Below are 12,769 nucleotides of genomic sequence, written 5' to 3' on the forward strand. Positions count from 1 at the left end.
ATAAATCCTTCATTTATTGTTCTCAGCTGCAATACAATACAGAGAACAATACAGCAGGTGATTAAATCATTACAGCAGGGGATTAAGTCCGACTGACCAGTCTCAGTTAATCCTATTAAAGGTCAAGATAAACATGGACCCATCTATACACTGAAACTGGAGGGAGGCAGGTTCAGGGGAAATTTAAGGAAAAATGACTTCATAGAAAGGGTAGTGGATAAGTGGAATAGCCTCCCATCAGAGGTGGTAGAGCCTAAGACTGTAGAGCAATTTAAACATGCTTGGGATAGGCATATGAATATCCTTACAAAGAATTAAGGTTCAAAAAGGGTTGAGATTACCTAAAGGATAAAAAAAGGGGCAGACTAGATGGTCCAAGTGGTTCTTATCTGCCGTCAAATTCTATGTTTCTTGCTCTGTATTTACCCCTTCCAGCTATCGATACCAGCATCATTTTCGTGTATGAACACTTAGTATGGTTATTTAATAACGCATAAAGATTGTTAAGGCGACATTTTCCTTTTTAAGAAAAGCTATTTATCATTAATTCGAATCATTATCATTTGTCAGAAGGTTATTAGCATAAGAAGCACCACAACCATCAACATTAGGCTGAGCGCAGCACACTCTATATTATATATTTCTGTCTATGTATAGTCTGGTTACCTATTGTGTGCAGCAGCTAACCAGACTAGCTAATAAAGGCACAGTGTGCAGGTGCATAGGTGGATCCAGGGGGGGGGGGGGGGGGGCACTCGGGCCCGTGCCCCCCTGTCATTTCTGACTTAATTTTTTTTTCAAAAGGAGAACAGCAGCAGCACTACTGCTATTTCTGTCATTCAGTTTTGATAAAAGAGCCGGCAGGCACTAGGACTTGCCGCGGCTCTAACAGCAAGTCCGTGTGGTAACCAATGGGGAGGCTGGAGCTGCAGCTCCAGCCTACCCCTGCTCACACTGCAACCTACCTCCCCACTGCCAGCCAGCCAGAGTCCAGCCCAGGCGCGGAGTTTAAATGCCAGCATCGAGTAAGACTGTTACTTATGACGGCGCAGAAGGCTTCATTAGCCCTCACTGCACCGCACAGTTTCCCAGCGCTTCCACCTCCACTCTCTATACCACCATGCTAGGTCCAGTCAGCTTTGAGAAGGCAGCCCGTGTGATTGTGACAGGGTTATCCTGCAGATGTCTTATGCTGCTTGTTGGAGATCCAGCTGGCTGCTTCTGCTAATCAAAGATGAGCAGTTCATGTCCTGCAGTCTGAGTCTCAGTGCAGTGCCCAAAACAAGGTATGCTGCACCTGCCACAACCAACTAAAAACTTTAATAATTATATTGTGCTGAGGTGCCTTCCAGGCTCCCATAACTAATGGAACAGGTGACCAACATTTCAAGACCCAATCAGCCTTTTCATCAGGGTGAAACATTGGCAATTAAGCAGGATGCGCTCCTACAGCCAATCATTACCTGATGGCGTATTCTGTGAGGCCACGCCCCCTGTGATACCACACACCCTATGTGGGAGCACACGTGCCTTAGGTGCATGTAAATATACATTTTACCGTTCCCCTATCATGGTGCCCCCCCTTTCATTTTCTTCTGGATCCGCCCCTGCGCAGGTGCATCACATCATTTAGAATGTTGACACCAGAATATAAACATGGTGTAAATTGTCGAAGTAAAAAAAAATTACATAAAGAGAACATACAAACTACACACATGAGTCGCTATACTTGCAAATACGTGCAGTGAGCACAGCCATATATGGTAACACACGCATTTACACGGACATGCCACAGAGATGGATTCAACACTTATTTCATACAGTACATAATTATAATAATATCAAGCGCCAGACATCATGGTGATTTAAAATGATATATATTGAAGTAATGTCATGTATGTGTATTATTTGATGCTTGTTGTGAAGTTGTGGGATATTGCAGCGGATAATTATGATTGAATGTATAAAAGCTAAAATCACTTTTATTAGAACAATAGATATTCCAAACAGGTGGTGGACAGGAAACTCACGCCAGCCCCTTTGGACGTCCCCAAGGCTGAACCTGTTCAGCATATACAAAGGGACTGGTGACTCATCGTGAACCCCTCCCCCAGAAACTAGATAACACACTGATCACACAGGAAGGTAGTCCCTGTTTTTGTCTCAGAGTTGCTGTAAGGTCTCAGAGGAAGATGGAGTCCCAGCATTACTTTACAGAGAGAGAGAGAGTGATATGGAAAGACGAATTTATATAACTTAAGGATAATGGTATTGTATCGCTGGCATATAACTGCATGTAACTGTAAGTTAAATCTGCTTACTGTGTGAGTGAAACCATGTAACTATAGGTATACTGTACTTTGTAATATATTGAATCCATATCCTTTTTAATAACAAATACTGTATATACATCAACGAGCTTTGGAACTCAGATAATGTGTGGGTGTATTGTTTTCTCTTATGGGATGCAGTGTTTTTGCGATGTATAGCGTACATTCATGGGATATGGTAATAAGAGATGCAGGCATTTACAATATATATTAGAATGGGCATTTTAAATATTTGTGAGAAATCAATTTGGCATTCTTAAAATGTAGACAGCAACCCATGTAAATCTTAGGGTTAGGCTGCCGTTGGGGTTAAGGTAGGGCTAGGGCTTAAATGGACAAAAAAAAAAACACTGTTGACATTCACAATGTCGATATTCTGGCAATATCAACATTACGTTAGTGTTGATATTGTGAATGTCACAATTTCACTTGTCGATTTAATGCCCATGTCATCACTGTGAACCACATCTGGCAAGTAAAACATCAGTTATTCTGCAGCCTGACTTTATGGCCAAAGCACAATACTGTATATGTACAGTAGACATATTATTAACAATTTTCCATTTACAATTTATGACCAGTGTTTTTACAATTTGCTTACCCATTAGCAAGGATGATGTATCCTTATACTTAAATGAAATTAAATTCACCACATTATGCACATTTACATGAACAGTTTTGTGTACCTGGTAAAATAAAAGGGTAAATGTTATGGTACATTGTAGCAAGACTTTAACACCTGAAACTAAAGAACTATAATATAACAGAAGTACCCAGTGCCCAAAGTTACTGCTGTGGTAGCTGACATTGAATACACATGTTGCTTGCATAATGTCAGTTAATGAATCATTGTAAAAATGCTCAAAAATGCTTATCCCAATAGATTTCTTCAACTTTTAGAATCCTTTTTAATTTAACAAACAGTAAATCTGCATTCCGCATCAATGTTTGCAGTTTTTGGGGTTCTATTTGTATACATGTGGTCCTTGACACGTTTCCCTTCAACTGCCATTCACTTTGCTGCCAGACTGAAAATGAGGGTCAAAAAGGGCAGAGGGTCATGCAATATAAAATCCCTCTTTCACACACAACCATTTCCTGCCACTTTATATATTAATATGGGAGGCGATCACGATACCGCCAATCCCGGCAGTCACAATGCCGACGCCGGAATCCCAATAGATGGTGAAATGCTGCCGGTGGAACAGGGGCATTTTAAGAGGAGGTGGCCCGTGTTCAGCCTCCTCCGTCAGGCCCCCTCCTCTCTGCCTGGAGCGCCGTAGAGTCTGAGCACTACAGGGCTTAGACTCTACTGCGCATGCGCAGATCTCCGGGAAAATGGCGCGGCAGCCATTTTCCCTGAGAGCTCTCTACTGCGCATACGCAGAACGCCGTGAAAATGGCCGCTGGGCCATTTTCACTGGGTTCTAGCGGCACTGCGGATGCCGGCGCTGGACTTCGGAGGGGTAAGTATTTTACAAATGGGTGCAGTGTGTGTGGCAGGGGCCCCCTCTGGACTCATGGGCCCATGTGCACCGCACACACTGCACCCATTATAGAAACGCCAGTGCGGTGGAATCCCGCCACCACAGGCTTTTCTCCCACTATGGGTGTCCACGACACCCATAGAGGGAGAATAGATCCTGTGAAAAGCGCAGCAAGCCACCGTGCCCGCAGTATGGCGAGCACAGCGAGCCCGGAAGGGTCTTTCTTGCGCTCACATTGCTGCCAGCATACTGGTGGCCAGGATCCCGCTGTTGGGATGATGACAGCCGGGATCCAGGCCATCGGTAAAACGTATGTTTACCATTAATATATCCCAGTTCTCTTCACTATCAAACTGGGGTGTGGCATAAAATTCAGAATGTCAACATTCATTATGTCATCATTCAGAATAATGACATGTTTAGAATATTTACATTTAACAAATTAATGTCGACATGCTGACTACATTCACTGAAACTGTCCTTCATGGATTTCAAGTGCAACATGTTAACTTTTCAGATCAGTTTTTCACTTTCTTTAGCCTCCAGACATTGGGCCTAATTCAGATCTGATCGCAGCAGCAAATTTGTTAGCAGTTGGGCAAAACCATGTGCACTGCAGGCGGGGCAGATATCACGGCCGTAACTAGGGGGGGGGGGGCTAAGGGGTCATGTGCCCCAGGCGCCGGATTTCATAGGGCGCTGACAACGCTGACGCTGGACGGCTCCCTTGGCTAGCTACTCTCCCGCCCCCCGCCGCGATCCCCTCGGCTAACTACTCTCTGGCCCCCCGCCGCGATCTCCTGCTGCCGCAATCTCCTCCCGCAGCAGCCGCCGTGTAATGTTAGGGTCCCGGCGGGACTCCCGCTGCTGCTGCAAGACTCCGACCGTCCGTGCGCCCCTCTGCCCAACCGCCTATACGCGCCTCCTACAAACAGCCCCGGCTGCCAGAGCCTCCCATACAGAAGGCGGGCATCCGGAGGTTTTGAAGACAACAGGCTTGTCGCCTTCTTCTTCAGGCAAGTCTTCAGGCAAGTGGGCAATGTGAGGGGGAGAACAGGCAGGAGAAGCAGCATTTTAAGTAAATGCAGCATATGTATTTATATATATATATATATATATATATATATATATATATATAATATTATACTGTGTTTATGTATAATGTGCATATATATGTGTATACATACTGTGTGTAAGATTTTTTTTATATATATATATATATATATATATATACAGGTTGAGTATCCCTTATCCAAAATGCTTGGGACCAGACGTATTTTGGATATCGGATTTTTCCGTATTTTGGAATAATTGCATACCATAATGGGATATCATGGTGATGGGACCTAAATCTAAGCACAGAATGTATTTATGTTACATATACACCTTATACACACAGCCTGAAGGTAATTTTAGCCAATATTTTTTATAACTTTGTGCATTAAAAAAGTGTGTCTACATTCACACAATTCATTTATATTTCATATACACCTTATACCCACAGCCTAAAGGTCATTTAATACAATATTTTTAATAACTTTGTGTATTAAACAAAGTTTGTGTACATTGAGTCATCAAAAAACAAAGGTTTCACTATCTCACTCTCATTCAAAAAAAGTCCGTATTTCGGAATATTCCGTATTTCGGAATATTTGGATATGGGATACTCAACCTGTATATATACAGTCCATGGCAGCCGGGACTCCTCTACAAATAGCGCAGCGCCTCTCTGTGCCAGAGTATAATCAAACATAAAATTCCTTAAAGAACGGCACTGGAGACTTTCAGCAAATGACGAAATTTGTATTAAAGGTAGACGTTTCGGAGCTTACACTCCGTCCTCAGTACCAATTGATTGTGTTTGGTACAGAGGACGGAGTGTAAGCTCCGAAACATCTACCTTTAATACAAATTTCGTCATTTGCTGAAAGTCTCCAGTGCCGTTGTTTAAGGAATTATATATATATATATATATATATATATATATATATATATATATATATATATATTTATATACCTGTACATGGAGAGCCGGCACAAGTGTGGAAGTGTGCCCGGGTGCAATCAAGTAAAATGTCCAGCAAACGAGATGCGGCACTCACGGGTTCTAATGTTAGCTGTGCGCAGCAGGTTTTCCTGGCTTGTCAATGTTTCATTTATTCATATAAATTTTGTTTATTTGAATTAATGAAACGTTGACAAGCCAGGAAAACCTGCTGCGTACGGCTTACATTAGGACCCGTGAGTGCCGTATCTCGTTTGCTGAAATATATTGTATGGGTTGGGTTCATGTGACCGGTGGTTGGGAGACCGCCGGTCACCATACCGACGCCGAGAACCCGGTTATTAGATGGCTGGCGGGGGCGAGCACAAAAAGCTCCTTGCTGGATTCTATTCCCACTCTATGGGTTTCATGGAATAGTGCCTGTTGGTTGGCATGCCGAGGGGCGGGCTGTTCACTGTTTGGGGTCCCGGCATTGGTATAGTGACTGGTGGCCTCCCGACTGCCAGTCACATAACTGCATCCCATATATATATATATATATATATATATATATATATATAGTTGCTAAACACGGATCGGCACTCACCTAACAGGTGGTATACTGCTCCGGTGCCCTCTGGAGATCCATTTCTATAAACGACAATATTCCATTCAGCGGCACTCGGAGACTTGTGCAAAATCGTAAAAAGTGCTTTTAATATATCATAATAACAATTTGCAATTACGTTTCGGGGCATAAACCGCCCCTTTGTCAAGGTGAGCAAACAAGAAGTGAATAAAAGATAATAAAACGAACCTTTATGCGTGAGGAGGACCCATCGGCGGGAAGAACAGCTGAGTGTAGGGAAGATCAGTAGCTTCCGGCCAGCTGATGTGACGTGTGTACTGAAGCTAAAGACATGTGATCGTGTTGTCCGGCGGAAGTGCCCGGCGTTGCCCTGTTTACCCACTGTAAACAGAAGTGTCGGACCCTTCACTTTGTAGCCATAGTAACCGGGAAAATCCGTATGTTACCGTCCTAAAAGGGATCACTGTTCTAAGCTGTGCAAAGTGAATAAGTGAGAGTGAATGAAAAATGGAACAAGTATATCACTCGGTAAAGCCATCCGCTAAGTGCTGGTGTACTTGATCACTGATATAATAGGATGTGCAACCTCTACGTGCATATAAGTTCAAAGGAATAATTGATGTCTGAGCAGTATAACCTGTTGAGCTTGCAGGAAGGGACTGGGTATGTTGTATTGAATGTGTCTAACAGACCCCCCTGTGTCATGGATGTGTCCGTATCCATAGCAATATGTGTGCTTGTATGTTAATTAGTATGTTAACCCAGCGTGTCAAGTATAGCAGAATTGTTAAGTAGTAACTATCATAGATATGGGACTCTGTGTGTGCCAATCAGTGTAAACAATCTAATTTACTCATATTATAGAAGACCATAAGCATCACAGTATGACGGGTCATAGTCAGAAGTCATTCAAAACACACTCCATTGTAACCTGTCATTCAAGCCCATCGGTTTGGTGGTATTAAGCTTAAATTGCCATCGTGCTTCCAACTTCAGCAAGGAACCAGCTCTGTCTCCACCTCTGATGTTTTTCGGAATATGGTCGATGATTTGGAAATTCAGATCGCTCAATGAGTGGCCGCTATCTGCATAGTGTCTTGCCACTGGTTGTTCCGATTTTTTCTGAATAAGTGCGACCTTAACAGCAGACCTGTGCATGGCAAAGCGTTCTCTGGCTGTACGCACCGTCTTGCCCACATATTGCAGCCCACATGGGCAAGATATCAGGTAGACCACATGGGTGGTGGTACATGTAAGGACATGTCGTATGGAATAAGTTCGACCGGTGGAATTAGATGTGAAAGTTCCTCCCGTAGTCATGTGTTTACATGTTTCACATCCCAGGCACTTATAGCATCCGGGAGTTCTGGACAGGAATGTACTGGATGTAGGATTCTTAAAACTCGTAATGTCGGCATGTACTACAAAGTCTCTGATAGTTTTGCCCTTAGTGTGACATACCATAGGTCGTTTGTTGTGCAGTGTAGGAAGCTTCTGATCAGTGATTACTATGGGCCATAAGGCCTTGAGGGCCCTAGGTAACACAGGGCTGTGTAGTGTTAAATTTGGAGACAAAGGGTATAATTTGTGTTGTCTTCTTCTGTTTGGGTTTTAAAAGATCATCCCTGTCAATAGTGGCTGTCTCTTTCTCCAAATTCTGTAACGTCTTGAGTTGATATCCTCTGTGTACAAACCATTGGGTAACCTCAGAGAGTGCTCCTTTCAGAGCAACGGGGTTGCTGGTAATTCTGGCTGCTCGAATGTACTGGGATTTAGGAAGTCCCTTCTTCAAGGCTATAGGATGGTGACTGTTATATCGGAGCAGCGTGTTCTTATCGGTGGGTTTGTGGTAAATATCTGTCTGTAGACGATCGTTAGTAATTGATATGTTGACGTCCAGGTAGTTTAGCTGTTTGGCGTCATACTGGGCTGTCATCCTAATGGGTGATGATCTGTTGTTAATTAACTGAATCAGTGCCTCCAACTTGTCTTGACCCCCCGCCCAGAGTATAAATACGTCATCTATATATCTTGAATAGTGGAATATATGTTGGGAAAATTCATTGTTCTTGAAGAACATTTGTTGTTCCTCAGCCAACATAAAGACGTTCGCAAAAGACAGGGAGACGTTGCTGCCAATGGCACACCCGCTGAGTTGGCGGTAGAACTTACCGTCAAATAAAAAATAATTGCGCGTCAGCGTTAATTCGAGTAAATTGAGAAAGAGCGTGTGATCCAAAGTATTCATGCCAGACTGTATTAAAAACTGTTTCATGACGTCAAGTCCTTGACTGTGGGGGATGCTTGTATACAAGCTGCAAATGTCCATTGTGCATATTAGTGTACCTGGAGGTATAGTAGAAATGGATTTTAAATGATTAAGAAAACCAGTAGTGTCCTTTAGGTGATGAGGTTGTCGTCCGATGAGTGGTTGAAGAAGGCTGTCCAAAAATGTAGAGATAGGCTGATAAATGGATTTGTGCGCTGAGACTATAGGCCTGCCAGGCGGGTCCGTCATGCTCTAATGTATTTTTGGCACGGTAAAAAGAATAAGTGCTAGTGGGAAAGGTTGTTGCAGAGCAATACGCAGCTTGTTGGATATTAGTTGAGATTTGACAGCAGTGTCGAGAATGTTGTCCAATTCCTTCTTATATTGCACGGTGGGGTCTGTTGGCAGTGTTTCGTATATATTATGATCTGCTAGCTGCCTGTACACCTCTGTCTTGTAGTTGGACAAGTTCTGGATCACGATCCTGCCCCCCTTGTCGGCAGGGCGGATTACGATGTCCTTGTATTCCCCCAATTGTTTGAGGGCCCTGTGTTCAGATTTAGACAGGTTATAGTGGATATTAGTAGAGGCGGCAGCATATTTGGACACTGATTCGTCGACCAAACGCGTGAAGGTTTTAATGGATGGATTTGAGGAAGATGGATCGAACTTGGATTCTCGTACGGTGTTGATGTAGTTTTGATGTGGGTCAGGTGGAGTCGTGGGCACGTGATCTTGGAAATGCTCCTGCAGGCGTAGTTTGCGGGCGAACTTGTATAGTTCAGTTTGCCAGCCGAGTTCATCAAATTTTGTGGTGGGAACGAATGATAAGCCATAATTAAGGACTTTGGTCTCCAGATGGTTAAGTTGGCGGTCCGAGAGGTTATATACTACGTCTTCTTTTGGTGGAGGTGTTTCTGGAGCCTCGTGTTTTGTTGTCCCCGACGGGTGGGCGTCCTTTTGTTTTTGATATATTAAAAGCACTTTTTACGATTTTGCACAAGTCTCCGAGTGCCGCTGAATGGAATATTGTCGTTTATAGAAATGGATCTCCAGAGGGCACCGGAGCAGTATACCACCTGTTAGGTGAGTGCCGATCCATGTTTAGCAACTATCCATGGACTTCTGGGGACCCTAGCCCCTGTTGTTCTTTTGGGATAAGGCACCCCCGTGAACATTCACTGCTATACTTACCTCGCCTTAACTACGACTGGATTGCGAGTGAGGAGCTACAGGAGTCAAGCACAGCACTTTTGCACAGGCACTTTTTTGCCACCAGCACTCACATCACTTTACGTTTGGAACAAGCTTTGTTAACCTTTCGTCTGCCTTATGTGAACAAATACCACAACCATCTTTTGGTTTGCTTGCACGCCTATTTACCAGCACTTTAATCCACATGTGTACATACATGAATGCACTATTTCTGATCATCTGAAGACATTAACGTTTCTTATATACAGGATGTCTCAAACTCTGAGCCTAAATGGTCATGTGGTCAACTTGGCCAAACAACACAGCTTTACTAATGCAGACGCTGACCGTCTATTATTCACAGAGGAATTAGCTGAGGATGACGAAGAACTCAGCATGGATGATATACAGCACCGATTAACCAAATTGAAGAAGAGGGAATTAGATTTCCTCATGCATGGTATCTCTCTTTCCAATTACCACCGCGAGAAGATGATCCCCAGGGGATTCCGCGTACGCAATGTCCCCACCATCGGCCGGTTCAATACGGAATTCTGCGGCCGCTGGATCGGGATACTAAACAAATGCAGCATGGATCTCATGCTGCTAGTCATTGAGGAGGCGGGACGGGAGCTTAAAAGCACCAGAGACATGATCCGACAATTCGAAGAGGAGCACCAGCATCTACTATCTGCGGAGATTAACCAGCAGTTCATACACAAAATCCAGACACAAATTGACTCATACAGGAAAGAGTTGATTAAATTTAAGAGAGGAAAACAAATAGTGGTAAAGGAAGAATATGAAAACAACCAGGTTTACAGGTGGCTATCAGGAGGGGAACCTGGTAACCACAAACCTTACAACCATAGGTCCAGAAATAGTTGGCGAAGAAGAAGGGAGGAGCGTCCGAGGGAAGCAGCGACTTCTAATAGCGACAGCGACTTTGCCATAGTCGATTCCGAAGGTCCCTCTGAATTGGTCAATACCCCTTTACCGGCAACGCCTGCCGAACAGGCAGGCACAAAAACAAAAGGACGCCCACCCGTCGGGGACAACAAAACACGAGGCTCCAGAAACACCTCCACCAAAAAGAAGACGTAGTATATAACCTCTCGGACCGCCAACTTAACCATCTGGAGACCAAAGTCCTTAATTATGGCTTATCATTCGTTCCCACCACAAAATTTGATGAACTCGGCTGGCAAACTGAACTATACAAGTTCGCCCGCAAACTACGCCTGCCGGAGCATTTCCAAGATCACGTGCCCACGACTCCACCTGACCCACATCAAAACTACATCAACACCGTATGAGAATCCAAGTTCGATCCATCTTCCTCAAATCCATCCATTAAAACCTTCACGCGTTTGGTCGACGAATCAGTGTCCAAATATGCTGCCGCCTCTACTAATATCCACTATAACCTGTCTAAATCTGAACACAGGGCCCTCAAACAATTGGGGGAATACAAGGACATCGTAATCCGCCCTGCCGACAAGGGGGGCGGGATCGTGATCCAGAACTTGTCCAACTACAAGACAGAGGTGTACAGGCAGCTAGCAGATCATAATATATACGAAACACTGCCAACAGACCCCACCGTGCAATATAAGAAGGAATTGGACAACATTCTCGACACTGCTGTCAAATCTCAACTAATATCCAACAAGCTGCGTATTGCTCTGCAACAACCTTTCCCACTAGCACCTATTCTTTTTACCGTGCCAAAAATACATAAGAGCATGACGGATCCGCCTGGCAGGGCTATAGTCTCAGCGCACAAATCCATTTATCAGCCTATCTCTACATTTTTGGACAGCCTTCTTCAACCACTCATCGGACGACAACCTCATCACCTAAAGGACACTACTGGTTTTCTTAATCATTTAAAATCCATTTCTACTATACCTCCAGGTACACTAATATGCACAATGGACATTTGCAGCTTGTATACAAGCATCCCCCACAGTCAAGGACTTGAAGTCATGAAACAGTTTTTAATACAGTCTGGCATGAATACTTTGGATCACACGCTCTTTCTCAATTTACTCGAATTAACGCCGACGCGCAATTATTTTTTATTTGACGGTAAGTTCTACCGCCAACTCAGCGGGTGTGCCATGGGCAGCAACGTCTCCCCGTCTTTTGCGAACGTCTTTATGTTGGCTGAGGAACAACAAATGTTCTTCAAGAACAATTAATTTTCCCAACATATATTCCACTATTCAAGATATATAGATGACGTATTTATACTCTGGACGGGGGGTCAAGACAAGTTGGAGGCACTGATTCAGTTCATTAACAACAGACCATCACCCATTAGGATGACAGCCCAGTATGTCGCCAAACAGCTAAACTACCTGGACGTCAACATATCAATTACTAACGATCGTCTACAGACAGATATTTACCACAAACCCACCGATAAGAACATGCTGCTCCGATATAACAGTCACCATCCTATAGCCTTGAAGAAGGGACTTCCTAAATCCCAGTACATTCGAGCAGCCAGAATTACCAGCAACCCCGTTGCTCTGAAAGGAGCACTCTCTGAGGTTACCCAATGGTTTGTACACAGAGGATATCAACTCAAGACGTTACAGAATTTGGAGAAAGAGACAGCCACTATTGACAGGGATGATCTTTTAAAACCTAAACAGAAGAAGACAACACAAATCATACCCTTTGTCTCCAAATTTAACACTACCAGCCCTGTGTTACCTAGGGCCCTCAAGGCCTTATGGCCCATAGTAATCACTGATCAGAAGCTTCCTACACTGCACAACAAACGACCTATGGTATGTCACACTAAGGGCAAAACTATCAGAGACTTTGTAGTACATGCCGACATTACGAGTTTTAAGAATCCTCCATCCAGTACATTCCTGTCCAGAACTCCCGGATGCTATAAGT

General features: G+C 43.8%; 1 protein-coding gene across 2 annotated transcripts in view; it reads right to left on the reverse strand.

Moving 5' to 3' along the window:
• Positions 1 to 12,769, reverse strand: part of MEI1 (meiotic double-stranded break formation protein 1) — a 1,382,157-nt gene that overhangs the window by 145,395 nt on the left and 1,223,993 nt on the right. For both annotated transcript variants that reach the window (XM_063940445.1, XM_063940446.1), the window contains exon 25: positions 2,932 to 3,016. In XM_063940445.1, coding sequence (XP_063796515.1) covers positions 2,932 to 3,016 — 85 coding nt within the window. The remainder of the gene's footprint in view (positions 1 to 2,931; positions 3,017 to 12,769) is intronic.

The sequence above is a fragment of the Pseudophryne corroboree genome, chromosome 9 (genome assembly GCF_028390025.1).
Source record: "Pseudophryne corroboree isolate aPseCor3 chromosome 9, aPseCor3.hap2, whole genome shotgun sequence".
NCBI classification, from domain to species: Eukaryota; Metazoa; Chordata; class Amphibia; order Anura; family Myobatrachidae; genus Pseudophryne; species Pseudophryne corroboree.